The 23363-nt window shown below is 37.8% G+C and overlaps 1 protein-coding gene across 3 annotated transcripts in view; it reads right to left on the reverse strand.

Annotated features, from left to right (window-relative positions):
• Positions 1-23363, reverse strand: part of LOC111160879 (pleckstrin homology domain containing B2) — a 55099-nt gene that overhangs the window by 13504 nt on the left and 18232 nt on the right. The window contains exons 3-6 of one of the 3 annotated variants that reach the window (XM_022524269.1): positions 22300-22452; positions 20876-20978; positions 10549-10588; positions 8995-9084 (exon numbers count right to left, since the gene is read on the reverse strand). In XM_022524269.1, the coding sequence (XP_022379977.1) occupies positions 8995-9084; positions 10549-10588; positions 20876-20978; positions 22300-22452 (386 nt within the window). Of the gene's footprint in view, positions 1-8961; positions 9085-10548; positions 10589-20875; positions 20979-22299; positions 22453-23363 lie in introns of all 3 variants that reach the window. The other 2 variants (XM_022524268.1, XM_022524271.1) reach the window with 2 other exon arrangements.

Below are 23363 nucleotides of genomic sequence, written 5' to 3' on the forward strand. Positions count from 1 at the left end.
ACACCAACAACAAGACAGAAGGAAGAGAAATTAAGGGGTCAATCCCATTTACAATTGCACCCAAAACTATAAGATTCCTGGGAATAAACCTAACCAAAGAGGCTAAGAATCTATACTCAGAAAACTATAAAGTACTCATGAAAGAAATGAGGAAGACACAAAGAAATGGAAAAATGTTCCATGTTCCTGGATTGGAAGAATAAATATTGTGAAAATGTCTATGCTACCTAAAGCAATCTACACATTTAATGCAATTCCTATCAAAATACCATCCATTTTTTTCAAAGAAATGGAACCAATAATCCTAAAATTTATATGGAACCAGAAAAGACCTCGAATAGCCAAAGGAATATTGAAAAAGAAAGCCAAAGTTGGTGGCATCACAATTCTGGACTTCAAGCTCTATTACAAAGCTGTTATCATCAAGACAGCATGGTACTGGCACAAAAACAGACACATAGATCAATGGAACAGAATAGAGAGCCCAGAAATAGACCCTCAACTCTATGGTCAACTAATCTTCAACAAAGCAGGAAAGAATGTCCAATGGAAAAAAGACAGCCTCTTCGATAAATGGTATTGGGAAAATTGGACAGCCACATGCAGAAAAATGAAATTGGACCATTTTCTTACACCACACATGAAAATAGACTCAAAATGGATGAAGGACCTCAATGTGAGAAAGGAATCCATCAAAATCCTTGAGGAGAACACAGGCAGCTACCTCTTTGACCTCAGACGCAGCAACTTCTTCCTAGGAACATCACCAAAGATAACAGAAGCAAGGGCAAAAATGAACTATTGGGATTTCATCAAGATCAAAAGCTTTTGCACAGCAAAGGAAACAGTCAACAAAACCAAAAGACAACTGACAGAATGGGAGACGATATTTGCAAACGACATATCAGACAAAGGGCTAGTCTCCAAAATCTATAAAGAACTTAGCAAACCCAACACCCAAAGAACAAATAATCCAATCAAGAAATGGGCAGAAGACAGGAACAGACATTTCTGCCAAGAAGACATCCAGATGGCCAACAGACACATGAAAAAGTGCTCCATATCACTCGGCATCAGGGAAATACAAATCAAAACCACAATGAGATACCACCTCACACCAGTCAGAATGGCTAAAATTAACAAGTCAGGAAATGACAAATGGTGGCGAGGATGTGGAGAAAGGGGAACCCTCGTACACTGTTGGTGGGAATGCAAGCTGGTGCAACCACTCTGGAAAACAGCATGGAGGTTCCTCAAAATGTTGAAAATAGAACTACCCTATGACCCAGCAATTGCACTACTGGGTATTTACCCTAAAGATACAAACGTAGTGATCCGAAGGGACACGTGCACCCGAATGTTTATAGCAGCAATGTCTACAATTGCCAAACTATGGAAAGAACCTAGATGTCCATCAACAGACGAATGGATAAAGAAGATGTGGTATATATACACAAGGGAATACTATGCAGCCATCAAAAGAAATGCAATCTTGCCATTTGCGACGACGTGGATGGAACTAGAGGGTATCATGCTTAGCGAAATAAGTCAATCGGAGAAAGACAACTATCATATGATTTCCTTGATATGAGGAAGGGAGATGCAACATGGGGGGCTTAAGGGGGTATGAGAAGAATAAATGAAACAAGATGGGATTGGGAGGGAGACAAACCATAAGTGACTCTTCATCTCACAAAACAAACTGAGGGTTGCTGGGGCGAGGGGGGTTGGGAGAAGGGGGGTGGGGTTATGGACATTGGGGAGGGTTTGTGCTATGGTGAGTGCTGTGAAGTGTGGAAACCTGGCGATTCACAGACCTGCACCCCTGGGGATAAAAATATATGTTTATAGAAAATAAATAAATTAATAAATTAAAAAATAATAATAAAAAAAAAAAACAAGTAACAAGTGGTGGTGAGAATATGGAGAAAAGGAAACCCTGTGCACTGCTGGCAGAAATGTAAATTAGTGCAGCCACTATCGCCAACATTATGGAGGTTCCTCAAATAATTAAAAATAGAACTATCATACGACCCAACAATTCCACTTTCGGGTATTTATCAGAAGAAAATGAAAACCCTGACTCAAAAAGATATACAGTCATACTTCATTTTACTGTGCTTTGCTTTACTGCACTTTGCAGATACTGTGTTTTTACACATTGACAGATTTGTGGCAACCCTACATTGAGCAAGTCTACCAGCACCATTTTTCCAACAGCATTTGCTCACTTCATGTCTCTGTGTCACATTTTGTAAATTCTCACAAAATTTCAAACTTTTTCATTATTATTATATTTGTTACAGTAATCTGTCATCAGTGATCTTTGATGTTACTATTATTTTGGGGTGCCACAAACCATACCCATAAAATGGGCAAACTTAATTAATAAATCTTGTACGTTCTGACTGCTCCACCAACTACTAGTTTTCTCTCCCTCTCAGGCCTTCCTATTTCCTAAGACACAACAATATTGAAATAAGGCCAATTAATAACCCTACACTGGGCTGACTCAGCTAAGCATCCATCTTTGACGTACTTCATGATCCCAGGGTCCTGGGACCAAAGCCCTGCATCAGGGTCCCTGCTAAGCAGGAAGCCTATTTCTCCCTCTTCCCCTGCTGCTCCCCTGCTTGTTCGTTCTCTCTGTCAAATAAATAAATACTAAAATCTTAAAAAAAAACCAAAAACAAAACCCTACAATGGTCTCTAAGTGGTCAAGTGAAAGAAGAGTCGCATGTCTCTCTCTCTAAATCAGAACCTAGAAATGATTAAGCTTAGTGAAGAAGGCATGTAGAAAACCAAGACAGGCCAAAAATTGAGCCTCTTGTACCACGCAGTTAGTCAAGTTGTGAATGCAGAGGAAAAGTTCTTGAAGGAAATGAAAAGTGCTACTTGGGGGGTGCCTGGATGGCTCAGTTGGTTAGGCACCCAACTCTTTTATTGGGTCATGATCTCAGGGTCATGAGATAGAGCCCTACATTGGGCTCCATGCTTGGTGCAGAGTTTGCTTGAGATTCTCTCTCCCTCTGCCTCTGCCCCCACCCCCCCAATCTTTAAAAGTGCTACTCCAGTGAACATACAAATGATAAAAAAGCAAAACAGCCATATAGCTAATGCAGAGAAAATCTGAGTAGTCTAGATAGAAAAATCAAACCAGTCCAACATTCCCTTAAGCCAAAGCCTAATCCCAAGTAAGGCCCTAACTCACTTCAATTCTGTGAAGGCTGAGAGAGGTAAGGAAGCCATCCTAGCAGCAGAAGCCCCCATAGCAACTCCAGGAAGAAAATGAAGGACTAGGAATTTTGTGGGTGGGAAAACCCTAACATTTGAGACCTCAGCAGGTGACTGGCAGTCTTCCAGCAGCACAGGTCTATGAATGAGCATTGCGAGAAATAGGCAACGGACCCACCTTCACTGATTAAGTGAATGACTAGTATATTCTGGGAAATCTGGAGACAAAAGGCCCAGCCTTGTTTACGAGCTCACAGGTTGGGGGGTCAGCAGGGCGGCAGGAGAAGACAGATATGTTTACAGACAACTACCATTACTGTTGTCATGTGATAAGTACTATATGGCACAAGGGAGAACAGGATGCTGCTGTCAAACAAATAGCTGCATAGTTTAAACCTGTCATCTTATAAAAGCAGGACATGGGAGTTAAGCTTCTGGAAGACAGCAAAGATGTAGATTTTCCCTATTCTTCCTAAGTACAACTGAAAACCCTGAACATAATATCTAAAACAAACATAAGGGGACTCTGAAAGATGGCAAGAGGGTAGCAGACCGGCTAGGGACCTCAGAACCCTAAGAAGGCCAGATGGTGAGCTCCCTGGGTTTTCTGTTTGCCTCCTATATCCTCAACTAGCTAAAGGAAAGAAAGGAACCAATAAATACAAACAAAAAGGCCCCCCAAAAAAGCTTGCTCTCTCTACCCAAAAAACCTTGGGAGGAAAGGGGCAATCTGGCAAGAAAGACCATTTTTAGTCAGTAACTGCTCTACTCCAGTCCAACACTGCAGAAGTAACTGTGGCCCCACCCCAACTCCCACCAGCAAGGCCAAGTATAGAGAGTAAACCTCCATGTTTGGCAGGCTGTAATTAGGCACCACCCCCCACATGCCCCGTCCCAAGTTGTGTCAGAGAAGGCCAAGTAGGGAGCTAAGAATTTCATCCCTGCCAGATGGAGAGCCAGAACTCCCACTTCTGTCCAGCACAAACCAGATGCTCCTCCCAGACCCATGGAATGAGACCAAGCAAGTACTCATCACAGTGGAAGCTAGTGGGGAGCAGTAGAGAGGACCCTTCCAATTCCCACATAGGCTGGTGTCAGCAGAGACCTGGAGGAGGGCCTAAATTCCCAACCCTCCTGACAAGGTGGTGACCAAGCTACCCAGGCGCCCCTCCAGAAAGGTTTTTAGAGCAGCTATCATAAAAATATTTCAAGAAGCAATTATGAACATGTCTGAAATACATTTTTAAAAAGTCTCCAGGGGCACCTGTGTGGCTCAGCTGTTAAGCGGTTGCCTTTGGCTCAGGTCATGATCCCAGGGTCCTGTGATTGAGCCACACATCAGGCTCCCTGAACATCCGGGAGCCTGCTTCTCCCTCTGCCCTTCCCCCCTGCCTGTGTTCCCTCTCTCACTGTGTCTCAGTCAAATAAATAAATAAAATCTTTAAAAAAAAAAGTCTCCACAGAAACAGAAAATCTCAGGAAAAACAACATAAAGATTTATACACATATTCATGTATTTTCAAGATTTAAAAAATAAAAATTTTAGAAAAAATTATATTAAAAAATACAATGAATGAGCTTAACAACACAATAGAGATGACAGAGTAAAAGAATCAGTAAGCAGGAGTATAAATTGGAGAGAAAATAGATTGATGAAAAGAAAATGAAAGAATCTGAGACATATGGGATCTAACATCCATGTCATCAGTTTCAAAAGAGAGAGGGGGTAGGACTAAAAAAACATTCCAGAAATGATGGCCTAAATTTTCCCAAATTTAGCAAGAACCATAAACCTACATATTCAATAAACTGAACCAAACAAAATACCCCACCCCCCGCAAAATCCATACCAAAACACATTATAATCAAACTTCTCAAAACTAAGGACAAAGATAGGTGCCTGGGTGGCGTAGTAGGTTAAGCAACTGCCTTCAGCCCAGGTCATTATCCCGGAGTCCCTGGATCGAGTCCCACATCCAGCTACCTGCTCAGCAGGGAGTCTGCTTCTCCCTCTGATCCTCACCCCTCTCTCATGCTCTCTCTCATTCTCTCAAATAAATAAAATCTTTAAAAAAAAAATCTAAGGACAAAGAAAGAAGCTAGAAATAAACAATGCACTACGTACATGAGGGGAAAAAAAATTTAAATGACAGAGATGTGTCCTCAGAAACACTGAAGGCCAAAGGAAACACCACACACTTGTCAAATGTTCAAAGACATACCAACTCAGAATTCTATACTAGTGAAAATATCCTTCAGAAATGAGAAGAAATCAAGACATTCTCAGATGAAGGAAAAGTAAGAATTTGTTGCCAGTTAATCTATCCTAAGGAATGGCAAAAGGAAGTTCACTAAACAAAAAGTAAACAATTAAAAAAAGGAATCTTGAAATATCAAGAGATAAGAAAATATAGTCAGAACAGAAGTACATCTTCACATCTTGACATTTCTAACAACTCTGACAGCTGAAGCAAAATTTCTAATACCATCTAATGTGGTCCTCATATATAAAGGAAATGTGAACACTTAACTTTGAAAAATACATTTATGAATAACACAATAACTAAAGCAACAACTAAAAAAAAATACAAAGAGAGACAATCAAGAAACATTACAGATAAATCAAAACGCAATTTTTGAGGCACATGGGTTGCTCAGTTGGTTAAGTAAGCATCCAACTCTTGGTTTGGGCTCAGGTCATGATGTCAGGGTCATGCAATCAAGCCCCACATCAGCTCTGCTCTCTGTAGCATCTGCTTTGGATTCCTTCTCTCCCTCTGCCCCTCCCCCACTCACACACTCTCTTCCCCTCTCTAAAATAAATAAATCTTTTTAAAAAATGCAATTTTAAAACATGTTCAAATAACTCACAAAAAGCTTAAGAAAAAGAACATAGAGAAATTTTTTAAAAATAACCAAAGGAAAACAAAAAACAAAATGACATATTTAACCCTAACATATCAAAAATTACATTAAATGTAAATGGTCTAAATATACTAATTACAAGATAGAGGTTTGTCAGATATATAGGTAGAAATGACCTAATTATATGCTGCCTATGAGAAACTCACTTCAAATATAATGATATCTGTAACTTGAAAGAAAAAAGATGGGAAGAGATACCATACAAACAGTAAAAAGTAACAGAAGTGGCTATATCAATATCAGACAGAACAGACATCAGGCAAAATTACCAGAAACAAAAAGGGACATTACATTATAATAGACTTAATCCACCAAGAAAATATAAACAACAGAGTTGCACACATAAATTAGAAAATGTAATGAAAAGGACCAATTCCTCAAAAAGTACAAATTACAACAACCCACTCAATATGAAATAGAGAACACTATTAAGTATTTATTCCCACAACTATTAAGAAATTAGAATTTGTAATTTAAAGTATCCCAAAAAGAAATCTTCTGGCTCAGCCTGTTTCACTGGAGATTTCATGCATTCATTGATTGGAAAACTCAACATAATAAAGATGTCAATTCTCCCCCAATAAACTGGATACCTAAGTTCAAAACAATTTCTACCAAAATCTATTAAGACTTTGCTATAGATTTAGACACTTCATATGGAAAGGAATGTAACCAGAACAGTTAAGGGAATTCTGAAAAGGAAGAATAAAGTGGAGGATCAGTTTATCCAATCTCAAGACTTTTTATACAGCTACAGTAATCAAGTCTGTGTGGTGTCAGAGGAAGAAAAACACATAGATCAATGGGACTGAACAAAGAACTGAGAAACAGACAAACACAAATTTCTGATTTTTAACAGAGATACAAAAGCAATTCCAGGAAGGACTACAAGTCTTTTCAACAAATTATAGTGCAATAATCAGACATCCATATTAAAAAAATGAACCTTAACTTAACCTAACCTTAAGTTAACCTAAAAAATCAACTCACAATGGAAAACACTTAAGTGCAAATCCTAGGACTATAAAACTTTCAGAAAATAGCATATGAGAAAACCTTAGGAAACCTAGTCTGGTAAAGCATCAAACATGACAACAAAACCATGAACCATAAAAATTGAGCAATTGGACTGCATGAAAATTAAAACTGTGAAAGGCACTGTTAAGATGTCTACATGCTACTGAGCAAGCAAAAGACATGAGGTGACATTTTACTGAACAGGATATATGATGGCAAAAAAGAACATAAAAAATGGCAACATTACTATTAGGGAAACACAAATTAAGATCAGAATGAAATATCACTATACACCTATTAGAATGGCTAAAATTTTTAAAAAACAATGACAACACTTAACGCTAGGAAGGATGCAGAGAAACTGGATTACTCATCAGTTAAATGGTAGAGTCATTCTGGAAAGTAGTTTGCTAGCTTTCTAAAAAACTAACCATATATTTACCATACAACAGATCAAGCAATTCCCCTTTGGAGCACATTTTCCAGAGAAATAAAACCTTCTGTTTGTATAAAAACCTGTAAATGATGAGTCTTCACGGGGGGTTTATTGGTAACAGAACTCTGAAACAACCCCAACAGATAAATGCCCCTCAATACTTTTTTTAGTGTATGTGCTGCCAAAGCGAGCACAATGCCCCTCAATACTTAATGGGGTACACATGCAACAATCTGGATGGCTCTCAAGGACACTGTACTATGTGAAAAATACCAAAAAAAAAAAAAAAAGATCACATGCTGAATGACTCAATTTATGTAACACTGCGGAAATGACAAAATTATATAAACAGAGAACAAATCAGTGGCTGACAGGAGTTAGGAAAGGGGAAGGAAGATGTGACTATGTAAGAGTGTAGAAGGAAGATTTTGTGAACAGCATCGTATCATGACTAAGAAGCTGATTACACAAATCTACACATACAATAAAATGACACAAAACCAGGCATAAACACTGTGCCAATTTTAAATTCCTGGTTTTGATTTTATCTAATATGTAACAACTAGAGGGGACCTGGGTGAAGAATACATGAGATCTCTACATATTATTTTTGCAACTTCCTATAAATCTATAATTATTCAAAATTAAAAGTTAAACAAAACAAAACAGAAGTACCTCCCACAAACAGACTTCTATATGTAGCAATGAACACTTGGCACTTCTATCTAGGAGATACTCCCAAGGTATTTGTTATGTGATTTTTTTTTTTAAGGTTTTGTTTTTTCTAAATAAAAAAAGCTTTTTTTCCTGATTATAAAGAGAATCCAAGTATTTGAATTCTCATTTATTAATTCATTAAGTATAAATCATAAATCATCAATATCATATTACCAAACTGTCATTAACATGAATCATTTTCAGGTCTATCTTTAAAACAAAATGTGAATATAAAGATTATAAATTTTATGAAAGAAAACAAAAATCTGGGGTTTTTTGGGGTTTTTTTTGTTTTTTTTAAAGATTTTATTTATTTGCCAGAGAGAAAAAGAGAGCAAGCAAGTACACACAAGCAGGCAGAGAGGCAGGCAGAGGCAGCTAGAGAAGCAGGTTCCCTGCTGAGCAAGGAGCCCGATGCGGGACTCAATCCCAGGACCCTGGGATCATGACCTGAGCAGAAGGCAGCGGCTTAACCCACTGAGCCACCCAGGCATCCCAATAATCTGTTTTTTCTTAAAAAGTTTAAAGAAGAAAAGGACTGAGTACATTTCTAATTTCTCTAATAGTGGCTCAAGTTTCTTTTTTATTTCTTAAAAAGGAGAGTAGCACAGAGACCCACAACTTCCCTTCACTTGGATTCTGAAATGCCAAGATTCACTCCCTACCTCCAGGGTTGGTGCGGCATAGGCTGTGTAAGGAGGTGGGGAAGAAACCACAGCTGTCTCATCATACAGGACATCTGAGCCAACGTAAGCCTATGAGAGGAGAGAGAGAATGAAAGAGAGCTGTCACAAAGCAACTGCAGGCTCTTGGAATTCTATGTATATATATCCTTTTTATTTAGCAAATTCTTAAAAATCAGAACAGCAAAAAAAACAGCTCTGTGAGAAGTAGTAAACAGGAGTATCTCCCTACCACTCCCTTTCAACCCTGCACTCTAAGTGTCCTTCGAATTTGGGAGGAGGAGGTCCTCTTCACCCATCTGCAGGTGACAAGAACAGAGCCCTCACTGCCCAAATAGACCAGAGAGACTCACATCACCCAGGCCTTTTCAAAAATGTTGTACCACTCTCAACAACCCTTTTGTTAAATAAAAATCCTACAGTCTGAAATGCAGCAGTCAGAAGTTGTTCTACACACAGCCTGTTTTTTGCATTAAAAAAAAATCCTCCGTTAAATTACTTCCCAAGGGAAAAGAAAAATCAACACTCTCATTAAAAAAAAACTCCATACAAAGAATCATCTAGCATCTTACTTCCAACTATATGGATCATTAATACTAATTTCAGCCAAAAAGAAGATTTTTATGAAAGAAAAGGTAACTGAAGTTGCACAGTAGCCTTAAGAGGAAGAACTATCTTAGACTAACAGGAATAGGAAACAAAGTCATTTGGATATTCAGTCTTTCTTACTTTCTTTTCCCACCTGTACAAATTATCTTTTAAAAGTTTCATCTACCTTCTTCTTTTCTTCCTAAAGAGATAAAAGAAAAAATAAAATCCTGTCTAAAGAATAAAAATGCTGGGGTACCTGAGTGGCTCAAGGGGTTAAAGCCTCTGCTTTTGGCTCAGGTCACGATCCCAGGGTCCTGGGATCGAGCCCTGCATCGGGCTCTCTGCTTCCCTTCCTCTCTCTCTGCCTGCCTCTGCCTGCTTGTGATCTCTCTCTGTCAAATAAATAAACTCTTTAAAAAAAAAAAAAGAAAAAGGAATAAAAATGCTGACTGCAGAAGTTGAGTGCAAAGTTGTTGCCTTGATTCTCTGATAGAAACAAGCATGGCATTATGAACACCTATAAATGGGGTTTAACTGTTTCAGCAACCTCAGAAGCAGAACTGGAATTAAGTAAAAGTCCCCAAAATGCTTGTTTCACAAGGCTGAGATGTTATGCCTAGAAGGGACTCTGTTGTCCTTTTGAGCCATCCCTGTAAATCACAGAACTCAAAGTATTGCAAAACTTTCTGAGATACAGACGTTTCTGGAAGGTAACACTGGAACCAGTGCTGCCTATATTCAGAGGGGCTCTTCCTGCTTAAAAGGTTTGACAAAATCTAGCTTGCTCTCATATCAGCGAAAGGTGCCCCACCCAGCTATGACTACTCAGCCATCGCTGGATGGCCAAGACACCCATCTCCATTCCCCTTTCTTAATCCCCTACCCTCCCATTTGTTACAGCAAACTAGGTGAAAATGTTACTGGTGACTGCCATTAGCAACTTACTGTATTTGTTCTGGAATCCTGGAGTGTAAATTTCCAGGCCCTGAAGAAAAGAAAAAGGAATGTTTTATTCAAGGCAATCCAACATCTATTTCAAGGATTCTCAAACCTTGGCATAAAAATTTCTGGAAAAGCTTGTTTCAAGAATAGGTCTTCAGCCCTTACCCCAAGACCCCACTCAATCAAAGTATTTCAAACATGCACAAGAAATACATAATATGCAAAAAATATTTATCTATGGTACATACACTATATATTTAAAGCATGCCCTATTACTACACAGTTTTTGATTTACTCTTTAGTAAATATAAAATGCACCATGCTTACTATACTGCAATTTGCTTTATCAATTCATGTCACACACAGATGTGCATTTGTTTTTTAATGGCTACATAATGTTCCATGATGTGAGATTTAGATTGTTAGGTTTTCTGTGATTGAAAATAATGCCTGCTTGAGAAACTGGCACATGTCATGTAAGTTTAAGGTATATAAATAATGTGGTGATCTGAATATATATATGTGTGTGTGTGTATATATCAAAATGATTACCACAAAATTATATAGTATATATATTATATATATTTAATATATAATATATATGTATATATATAAATGATCACCACAGTTAAGACTAACACCTTCACTCCCTCACATAGCTTCTTTTCTATTTTTTCTGGTGATAACATTTTAAATCTACTTCGTAACTTGTTCAAGTATATAATAAAGTATTTATTATAATCACCAAACTATATAATTAGATGCCCAAAACTTATTCATCACATAGTTGAAAGTTTGTACCCTTCAACCAACATCTAATATCCCCTGACCATTCATTCCACTATCTATTTCTAGGAATCTGACTTTTTAAGATTCTACCAGTAAATGAGAACATAAAATATTTCTCTGTTTGACTTACTTCACTTAGCAAAATGCCCTCAAGGTCCACCCAAGATGTTGCAAAAGGGAGGATTTCAGGGTGCCTGGGTGGCTCAGTGGGTTAAAGCCTCTGCCTTCAGCTCAGGTCATGATCTCAGGGTCCTGGGATCGAGCCCTGCATCGGGCTCTCTGCTCAGCAGGGAGCCTGCTTCCCTTCCTCTCTCCGCCTGTCTCTCTGCCTACTTGTCAGCTCTCTCTGTCAAATAAATAAATAAAATCTTTTAAAAAAAGGGGGGGGGATTTCCTTCTTTTTTTTCATGACTGAATTCTGTGTCTGTGTGTGTGTGTCACATTTTCTTTGTCCTTTCATCCTTCAACAACTGCTTAGGTTGTTTCATGTTTTGGATACTGTGAATAATGCTGCATTGAACATGTGGGTGCAAATATCTCTTCAAGATAATGATTTTGTTTCCTTTAAGACATATCCAAAGAGGGACTGCTAGATTAAATGGTGGTTCTACATTTAGTTTTTTGAGGAATCACCATAACATATCCATAGTAAATGGCTTTTACCAATTTACATTCCTGCCAACAATACACCAGATTCCCTTATCTACATCCTCACCAATGTTTATCTTTTGTCCTTTTGTTAACAGCCATTCTAGGAGGTGTGAGGTAATCTCATTATGATTTTGATCTGCATCCCTGGTGATTAGTGATGTTGAGCATCTTTTCCTTTTGGCCATTTGTATATATTTGGAAAAATATCTATTCAAGTCCTTTGCCCATTTTAAAATAAAACTGTAGGTTTTTTTTGCTATGAAGCTATACAATCTCCTTATATATTTTGGATACTAAGCCCTTATCATGTAGAAGGTTTACAAATATTTTCTCTCAGGGGTACCTGGCTCAGTCAGTTCACGTCATGATCTCAGGGTCCTAGGGTTGAGCCCGTCAGGCTCCTTGCTCAGCGGGAAGTCTGGTTCTCCCTCTCCCTCTGCCCCTCCTTACCACCCATGCTCTGTCACTGATATATAAAATACTAAAAATATATCTTTTCCTCCCATTCCATAGGATGCCTTTTCATTTTTCTGATTGTTTCTTTGCTGTGCAGAAGCTTTAGAATTTGATGCGGTCCCATGTGTTTACTTTTGCCTTTGCTGTTTGTGCTTTTGGTGTTCCATCTAAAAACAAACAAAAAAAAATCACTGCCAAGACCAATGTTAAAGAGCTTTTTCCCAAAACTACGATTTTCTTACACCATAAACAAAATAAACTCAAAATGGATTAAGGACCTAAACATGAGACCTAAAACCAAAAAATCCTAGAACACAAGCAGTAATTTCTCTGACATCGGCCATAGCAACTTCTTTCTTGATGTATCTCCTGAGGCAGGGGAAACAAAAGTAAAAATAAACAATTGGCACTATATCAAAGTAAAAAGCTTCCCCGCAACAAAGGAAACAACCAACAAAACTAAAAGGCAACCTACTGAATGGGAGAAGATATTTGCAAATGGCATATCTGATAAAGGTTAGTATCCAAAACAAAATACATAAAGAACTTAATAAAACTCACACCCATAAAGCAAATAATCCAACTAAAATAGGGAAGAAGACACGAACAAACATTTCTCCAAGGAGAAATCCAGATGGCCAACAGACACATGAAAAGATGTTTAACATCACTCATCATCACAGAAATGCAAATCAAAACTACAATGAGATATCACCTCATACCTGTCAGAATAACTAAAATCAACAACACATCAAAGTGTTAACAAAGATGTGGAGTAAAAGAAACCTTCCTTGCACTGTAGGTGGGAATGCAAATGGTGCAGCCACTATGGTAAACAGTATGGAGGTTCCTTAAAAAATTAAAAATGGAACTACCCTATGATCCAGCAATTGCACTACTGAATACTTACCCAAAGTATATGAAAACACTAATTTGAAGAGATACATGCACCCCTATGCTTACTGCAGCATTATTTACAGTGGTCAAACAGCAACACAAGTGTCCATCAATAGATTAATGGATAAAGAAGTGGTGTGTGTGTGTGTACACATGTGTGTATGTGTATGCATATATACATGTATGTGTGTATACAGACACATGTGTATATACACACACATATATACACATGTACACACACAATGGAATAATATTTAGCCATAAAGAAGAATGGGATCTTGCCATTTACAACAATATGAATGGAGCTAGAGAGTATTATGCTAATCGAAATAAGCCAGTCAGAGAAAGACAAATACCATATGATTTCACTCATTTGTGGAATTTGAGAAACAAAAGAAATGAATAAAGGAAAAAAGAGAGACAGACAAACAAACACAAACCAAAAAGCAGAGTCTCAACTATGGAGAATAAATGGATGGCTGCTAGAGAGGAGGTGAGTGGCAGGGACAGGTTATATTGGTGAAGAGGACTAAGAGTACAACTTATCACAATGAACACCCTGTAATGTACAGAATTGCTGGATCACTGTATTGTACACCTGAAAATGATGTAGCACTTGGGCGCCTGGGTGGCTCAGTGGGTTAAAGCCTCTGCCTTCAGCTCAGGTCATGATCCCAGGGTCCTGGGATCGAGTCCCGCATCGGACTCTCTGCTCAGCAGGGAGCCTGCTTCCTCCTCTCTCTCTGCCTGCCTCTCTGCCTACTTGTGATCTCTCTCTCTGTCAAATAAATAAATAAAAGTCTTTAAAAAATTAAAAAAAAAAAAAACTGATGTAGCACTATATGTTAACTTACAAGAATTTAAAAAAAAAAAAAAGACAAGGAGCTTTTTCCCTGTTTTCTTCTAGTAATTTAACAGTTTGAGGTCTTATATTTAAGTTTTTAATCCATTTTGAATTAACCTGTGTGAGTGATCTAAGATAGCATTCCCATTTCATTCTTTTTCATAGGATTATCCAGTCCTCCCAGCACCATTTACTGAAGAAAAACTGTCCTTTCCCCATTGAGCATTCTTTGTTCCTCCATCAAAAATTATTGACCATACAGCTTACTGGCTCAGTCAGAAGAACACAGGACTCTTGGTCTCAGGGTCATGAGTTTGAGCCACATACTCACTAAGTGTAGAAATTACTTAAATAAATAATAAATAAACTTTAAAAAAACATATGTTATTGACTATATATACATGCGTTTATTTCTGGGCTCTTAATCTATTCCATTGGTCTATGTGTCTATGTTTATCCCAATACCACATTGTTTTGATTACTATAGTTCTGTAATAAAGTCTGAAATCAGGAATTATGATGTGTCCAGATTTGTTCTTTCTTTGGCTATTCAAGGTCTTTTGTGGTTCCCCTTGAATTTTAGGATTGTTATTTGTACTTGAAAAATGTCAGTGAAACTGATAGTAACTACAATGAATTTACAGATGGTTTTGGGTAGTAAGAACATTCTAATGATATTAATTCTTCCAATCCATGAACACAGGATATCTTTCCATTTGTCTGTGTCATCTTCAATTTCTTTCATCAATGTTCTGTAATTTTCAGTGTACAGATCTTTCATCTCCTTGGTTAAGTTCATTCTTAAGTATTTTATTATTTTTAGTGCTATTACAAATAAGATTTTCTTCTTCAGATAGTTTCTTTCAGATAGTTTCAGATAGTATAAAGAAGTGCAACTGATGTTTGTATGATGGTTTTATATCCTAGAATTTTACTGAACTCAATTATTAGGTCTAACAATTTTTTGGTGGAGTCTTTAAGATTTTATTTATTTGTCAGAGAGAGAGAGAGCACAAGCAGAGGGAACAGCAGGCAGAGGGAGAAGCAGGCTCCCCGCTGAGCAAGGAGCCTGATGTGGGACTCAATCTCAGGACCCTGGGATCATGACCTGAGCTGAAAGCAGAGGCTTAACTGACTGAGTCACACAGGCATCCCTCTTTAGGGTTTTCTATATAGAAGATCAAATCACCCATAACAGAGATAATTTTAGTTCTTCCTTTCCAATTTAGATGCCTTTTATTTTCCTTCCTTGACTAACTAATTTGGTTAAAACCAAAGTGTAGTAGAACAGAAATAGTAAGAGTGGAGTAATCCTTGTCTTATTCCTGATCTTGATGGGAAAGCTTCCAGCCTGTCACTGCTGAGTATGTTAGTTGTGGATTCGTCACACATGAAAACTATGCTACTGTTAACATCCTTATTACCTTTGCACCCTTATGTAAACATTTCTATAGGACAAATTGCAAAAGAGTGAAACTGTTAGGTCAAGAACTATAAACAAATTTCAGTGGGCACTGCCAAACGACCCTGGGAAAGAGTTGTAACACATTCTATTCCTACTAACTGCCCATATATGGTCACAAAAACTAGATACCTAAATCTTAAATCTCGCAAATTTTCTGTTCTCCCTCCCTCATCCCCTCACCTTTCTTAATGATTCTCTATCTAGAATCTATCTATCTAGAAGGATAGTCATTTTACTACCTCTTTGAGTTAAAAGCTTTGCAAAGTTATTTTCAAGCTAAGCTATTTTCAAACATTCTGGTTTTCTAATAAATGCAGTTAAGTTGCAAAATTCCCCCAACAGATTTATAAGTGGCTTACTATTGTCATTCATTTTGCTAAAGGATATCCTATTGGATTGTTCATATACTGTATATGGATTTAATATTGTCAGGTAGGAGAGTCTCTTATGGTCTAATTCAGTTCTACTATTTCAGCAAGTTTTTCTTGCACTGAATTTCTAACTACCTTCTTGGGTTCTGTACTTTCCAGACATCAATAATCTTTCTGATAAACTCTTTAAGTCTTTCTAACGTAATTCTGATCTTTTCTCTAAATTGTTTAATCTTTTCACCCAACTTTCTCTGAGAGTATTCCCAAGTCTTTCCTTCATGCCAATGATTCATTTTTTAGTTGGGCTTGTACCCCAGGGAAGGGAGATTTGCGCCCCTTAAGATAATAAAATGAACAGCAGATACACCCCATGACAGACCTTCTTGGCTACTCAGATGCAAAAAGGCACAGAAGAAACATAAATTCCCTCTCTCAGGCAGTTTATATTCTAGTAAAAAGAGACAAACAGGATAAACAAATAGCTAGTTTGATTTTAAGTAATGTGTATATGTGTATGATGTAAGGGGGGTTTATAATTTTAAATATGGTAGCCAGGAAAGCATTCTTGGAAAATTCAATTCTGTTTCGTGGGTTTTATTTTCCTACAGATGAGGAGCTTTTTCTGAGGCTTACATTTTCCTTTTTATTTTTCCTTTACAGTGTATTTGCCACACCGTTTCTTTGCATCTTACTCATGTTTAACATGGGAAATGATACCTAAAACTTCTATTTGCTCTCATACAGTATGTGTTATTTCTTCTTGATACCCTTCCTACTTAATCTGATGTCTATTGATAACACCACCTCACTCCACTCCAGTAACAGTGTGATGACTAGGTATTACCCTCAACTGCTTTTCTGTAATCAGAGCAAACAATGGTGGGAGAGAAGAAAATTTCTTTTGACACCGAGTAAGTCCTTTCTGAAAAATCTGGCCTCTACACTCTTCTGAGCATATTCTTTTGAATGTCTCATGCTAGGGCTCACTTCATCAGCCAAAGAATTATCCTTCTACTGTGAGCTTTGAAATCTTCCAGGGCTGGAATGTTAAGTAAGCCCTGGTGGGAACCTTCCACTCTCCACTGAGGTACCAGGGATATTATATTCTCAAGGGTTTTTCCTTAGCTTTCCCAAAAAGCTTACTCTTTTAATCAACATCCTTCCAGACTGCAGAGTATTACTGAAACTTTGCAAGACTTAAATTAACTCCTCCTGCTACTACTTCTGGCAGCTGGAGGTAAAAACAATGAAACATCTTAACAAAATCTTTCTTTCAACAAAAATTTCTTTCTTTGGCCATCACTCTTTATAGTTGGTGCTTGAAGCTGAACGTCTTTGTCTGTTACCGCTAAAAAATTTCCCCTTCATTTTACCATTTTTACTCAAAGGTCTCAGTTATAGGTTGAATTCTGTCCCCTGCCAAAAAATAAGCTGAAGTCCTAATCTCAAGTAACTTTGACTTGTTTAGAAATAAGGTCTTGGGGTGCCTGGATGGTGTAGTTAGTTGAGTATTCAGCTGTTAGTCTCAGGATCATGAGATCAAACTCCATTTATGGCTCCATGCTCAGCACGGAGTCTGCTTAAGACACTCTCTCCCCCAGGTAGAGTGTATTATGCAAGGCAAAATAGGTCAGTCAGAGAAAGATAAATACCATATGATTTCACTCATGTGTGGAGTTTGAGACGAATGCAGGGGAAGGGAAGGACAAATAAATTAAGATGAACACAGAAAAGGAAGGAATCATAGGAGACTCATAACTCGAGGAAACAAACTGAGGGTTACTGGAGAGTTGTTAGAGGGGGTGAGGGTTGTGTGATGGGCTAATTATTAAGCAGGGCACTTGATGTAATGAGCACTGGATGTTATATGTAAGTGATCAATCTATTGATCTATTCTATTTATATATTTCTAATATTTATATATTTATAAATATTCTATTTATATATCTATAAATTCTATTCCTGAAACTAAGAATACAATATATGTTAACTAAATTGAAATAAAAAATAAAAAACTTTTGCTTTAACTCTATGAACACTCTCTGAGTGGGAACACTGCTTGGGGATTTACCTGGATCTATGCTCCCTCAACTGCAATTCTTTAATACCAAATAAATGCTCATTTGTCCCTAAAAAAAAACAAAAAAACAAAAAAAACTCTCTCCCTCTCCTCTTCCCAGGCACATGTGCACACGCACTCTCTCTGTCAAATAAATAAATCATAAATAAATGAATCTGAAAAAAAGAAAAAGGAAGGAAGGAAGGTCAGTCTTTACAGATGGACTCAAGATGAGGTCATACTGAATTAATATAGATGGATCCTTACTCTACTACAGTTAGTGTCCTTATAAGATAACATCTGGACACAGACACACAGGGAGAATGCCTTGTTACAACAGAGGCAGAGATTGGACTGATCCAATGGCAATCCAAAGAATGACAAGGATCACCAGCCACAACCTAAACTAGGAAGAGGTAAGGAAGGATTCTACTCAGGAGTCTCAGAGGGAGCATGGCTCTGATGACACGCCAAGCTCAGACTCCTAGCTTCCAGAACTGTGAGAGAATACCTTTGTCGTTTTAACGCACCCAGTTTGTGGCAGCCACTCTCCTGAAACAGTCTCCTATTTACTTTTTTACCTTCCCGAGTCATTTTATTTCAAATTCTTGTTAACAGACTATATAGTTAGACTTTATATTTTTTACCCAATCACAAATATTATTCTTTTTAAGGGGAATGTAACCAGTTCACATTTACTGAGATCATAAACATCATTGGTCTAATTACAGATAGTTCCAGATATTTTTGCCACTACATTAAAAAAAAAATGTTCCATGTGACACCTCAATGTACAGCAGAACAGAGCAGTTAAGAACACAGGTCTCTGGAGACAAAGGTTCAAATCCTGAGTCTAGTCTACTAGCCTCTAAAATCTTGGCAAGTATGGTAGGCAGAATGATGTATACATCCTAATCCTGAAAAGCTGCGGATGTTACCTCACAGGGCAAAAGGGACTCTATAGCTGTAATTAAGGTTAAGGACCTTGAAATGGGGAGATTACCCTGGATTATCCAGGTTGGCACAAACTATTCATTAAGTTCTTAAAGGCATAAACCCTTCCCCACCTGCAGAGAACCAAAAAGATGACCACAAGAGAAGGCATGGCCCAGAAGCCAAGAAACGAGGAAGCCTCCAGAAGCTTAAAAGACAAGCAAACAGATTCTCTCCTAGAGCCTGCCAACACTTAAGACCCAGTGTTGGACTCCTGACCTTCCGAAATGCAATCATAAATTTGTATTGTTTGAGCCACTGTCAGGGTAATTTATTACAGGAGCATTAAAAAAGTGATATGGGGGGGTGCCTGGGTTGCTCAGTCGGTTAAGCATCTGCCTTTGGCTCAGGTCATAATCTCAGGGTCCCGGAATCAAGCCCTGCGTCAGGCTCCCTGCTCAGCAAGAAGACTGCCTCTCCCTCACCCTCTGCCGCTTCTCCTACTTGTGCTCTTTCTCTCTCCTTCTTTCTCTGACAAATAAATAAAATCTTTAAAAAAAAAAAAAAAAAAAAACAGTGATACAGGAAGTTACTTAACCTCACTAAGCCTAAGTTTCTTATAACAAGAATAGCACCTACCTTATAAGATATAGTGAGGATTAAATAACATATATGAAGTAATTAGCACAGTGACTAGTGCCAGGTAAGTGTTCAATATACATGTTTAAATTGTTAAGTAGTAATAATATAGGTCCAGTTTATTAAAAAGTAGCAAACCGGATTTATGTGTGGTCATTTCTCCATCAGTCTAAAGGAAAGCTGTATCTCTTCCAGAAAGTATCGTTTAAGATTTACTGCTTGATATAAATCAGAAGAGTGTAAAAAAGCAGCTATATATGGGATTTAAAATAAACTCTGTGAGTTTAGCATGGAATAAATGTTTATATTGAAAATGAACATATATGTGAAATGTGGAGCAGGCACTCTGACAAACTGACCTGGATTGTATGTAAATAGTCACCTAAATATAAAGATTTTAATATAAATGAACATTACAATATTCGGTTAGTGAATTCTTACAACTTCCAGAGTTAACTCAAAAAGGTGGTACAGAGTAGCCATAAAAAAAAAATTTCCCCCCAATTTTTTTTTTTTTTTTTTAGAAAGATGGAGCTTGCATGCAGTTGTGCTTGGTCAGAGAGGGGGAGAGAGAGAATCTTAAGCAGGCTTCACACCCAACATGGAGCCCAACACAGGGCTCAATCTCATGACCCTGAGATCATGACCTGAGCCAAAATCAAGAGTTGGATGCTTAACCGACGGAGCCACCTAGGCGCTCCCTCACCTCCAAATTATATTTAGCCGGTATTTTCAAGATTCTGATTCAACTTCACTGCCAATGTTAACAGGCTGAGAACTGATAAAGCTAGGTTTTCTTCCTTATTATATCCCTTCTTCAGAGATGGCAGATGGAGCAAGAACCACCAAAGGAAGGAAAAGACTGAGTAACAGAGATGTCAATGCTTTTTTAAAAGATACTTACATAAAAAGAACAAGATTTAAGAACCCATTCAACTACATCCATTACCCAATGTACGTCTAGTAATGAAAAAGAGTGCAAAGTGGCTATATACTAATACTCTGTCATTCCCAGTATAATGGGATCTCACCTGCACAGCTCTAGAGAAGCAGAAACTAGGACAAGGGTTGTTAGGTATGGAATAATGCCCTGTTACATTTGTTTCACATATCCTCTGAGTCACTTATTCTGCTGCCTCTCATTCTTCTCCCTTCTGGAAATTTCCTTGACTGGAAATTAAAACACAACAGTTTTTAAATTAAACAGATAAAAACTCAAAACTTACAAACAATCGTCTGTGCTTTCTGCACAAAGACTGATAGTTTTCCCATCTCGGCAAACAATCTGCAGCATACAGTCTTTTGGCTTCCCATCTGGAGGCTGAATATCTGAAAAATAAGTAGAATAAGGCAGTATTTATATAGTTTGTTTTAAAGGATTTATTCTACCTAACAACTCAGATAAGCAAAAGACCAGTATTTCAGAACATTCCAATAATAAAACATCTTTGCCCTGCTCTACAGAACCAAGCACATGAATCACAACTCTGTTCCAATTAAACTTTCTACAGGAGGGGCGCCTGGGTAGCTCAGTCAGTTAAGCATCTGCCTTCAGCCTGGGATGGAGCCCCACATCAGCCTCCCTGCTAAGCAGGGAGTCTGCTTCTCCCTCCCTTTCCCTCTCCCCCACCCACTCATGTGCTCTCTCCCTTCCTCTCTCTCTCAAATACATAAAATCTTTAGACAAATAAGTAAATAAAAATAAATAAATAAACTTCCTGAAGGAAGAACAAGCAGGCCTCTTCTAGAGGGCAATCCATATACTGAAATGTACAGAACGGCCCAGACATTAGAAGAATAAGCTCCAATGAAAAGCATTACTGAGCATCAGATAACAAACTACTTTTTGCTTTTATTCACAGGAAATACTAAACTGGATCACTGCTTTAAAAGTGAAAATCATACTTTTCAAGTAGTTCTGTGTACCAAGAAATAAGGTCTGTGATATTTGAGCCTAGCGTAGGTAGATATTTCAACAGCTAGCCCATGGATACTTGTGTTTCAAGAACTAATATGCAGGGGCAAGATGTTACAACAATGGTTATTACTAGCAGATAGGCCATTTTTTAACTCTCTAATTCAAAAACTATTATATAGATCAGGATGTTTCAAACATCAGTGTTTACTAAAACAGACTATTCCAAACAGAAACAGAGCTAATAAACAGGGAAGTCTATACATGCCCTTAATTAGAAATAGAAAAGTCTATACTTATTAAAAATGTATTACTTTAAAATGAATATAAAGAATAATTCCAGGAAACCAAGGCATCATGGATTTTTAAGTAACTGACTGGTGGTGTCATCAATAAGATGCCAGTTTCTGAGTAACAAAACCTGTACTACCTAGGGTGGTTCCATCTTTCTTGGGGATCCCAGCAGTCTGCTTGTTCTCCATCACTTTCTCCATAACAGAGCAAGGAATATGGACTGCTGGGTCTGATTCAGTTGAGAAAATTAATCTGCCCCAACCATATGATTCATGATCCAAGTATCTGGGTGCCTACTGTGTTTACCTCCCTTCTTTGATGAAAGATGAAACCCTTCTTTAGTCTGTCAATGAAAGCAAAAGGAGAAAGGAAGATGATTCAACTCCCACCATGAATGGGCAAGGGTAGAGGACAGAAGCGGGCCACAACAGACTCACTTACCCCGACACTCGTGCCCGGTGCGGATATTGATGCAGTCTACTGGCATATGGACCTTATCCTCGACACTCTGCCGAGTTGGATCATCATAATAGATCAAGTGACCATCTGACCACAAGTCAAACCAATTCTTCTTCCAACGCTTCAAAATAGTACCTGAAAAAAATGGAAACCCATTGGTTTTGAGCCAAAAAAGCAAGGACTTCATTCTCTAGTTCACAGATAACTAAAACAAAGGAAACAAAGGAAACGTTCCTCTGGCCCCATAAGTATGCATGCATACAGGTGCCCAGAGTTGCTCCATCAAAATAGAGATGAAAGCAGGTTCCAATGGCATAAACACCTATGCTGAACCAGGCTACATGGTGTTTAGCTTACACTAAAGATACTAAGAATGCTGCCAACTTAATAGTCCCCATTTTTTTTTAAAGTTTGATAAAACCTTGATTTTGATAACAAGTGTTGGTGAGGATATACAGAAAAAAGAACCCTCATATGTTGGTGGGAATGTAAACTGGTAGAGCTACTATGGAAAACAGTATGGATGTTCCCCAAAATATTAAAAATAGAAATACCATATGGACTATGAGAGACTGAGGACTCTGAAAAACAAACTGAGGGTTTTGGAGAGAAGGGAAGTGGGGGTATGAGCCTGGTGGTGGGTATTAAGAAGGGCATGTATTGCATGGAGCACTGGGTATGATGCATAAACAATGAATCTTGGAACACTGAAAAAAATAAAATTAAGAGGTTAAAAAAAATGGAAATACCATATGGTCTAATAATTCCACTACTATTTACCCAAAGAAAACAAAAACACTAATTGGAAAACACATAGTTACCATGTTTATTGCAGCATTATTTACAACAGCCAAGAAAAGGAAGAAACCTAAGTTGCTAAGTGTCCACTGACAGACAAATGGAAGAAAGATGTGACATTTATATACAATGAAATATTACACACTCATAAAAAAGGATGAGACTGTGCCATTTGTGATGACACGGATGGACTTAGAAGGTATTACACTAAGTGAAATAAATCACACTGAGAAGTGAAATAAATCACA

Source organism: Enhydra lutris, unplaced genomic scaffold (genome assembly GCF_002288905.1).
Source record: "Enhydra lutris kenyoni isolate GAN:26980312 unplaced genomic scaffold, ASM228890v2 scaffoldscaffold78, whole genome shotgun sequence".
Classification (NCBI taxonomy): Eukaryota; Metazoa; Chordata; class Mammalia; order Carnivora; family Mustelidae; genus Enhydra; species Enhydra lutris.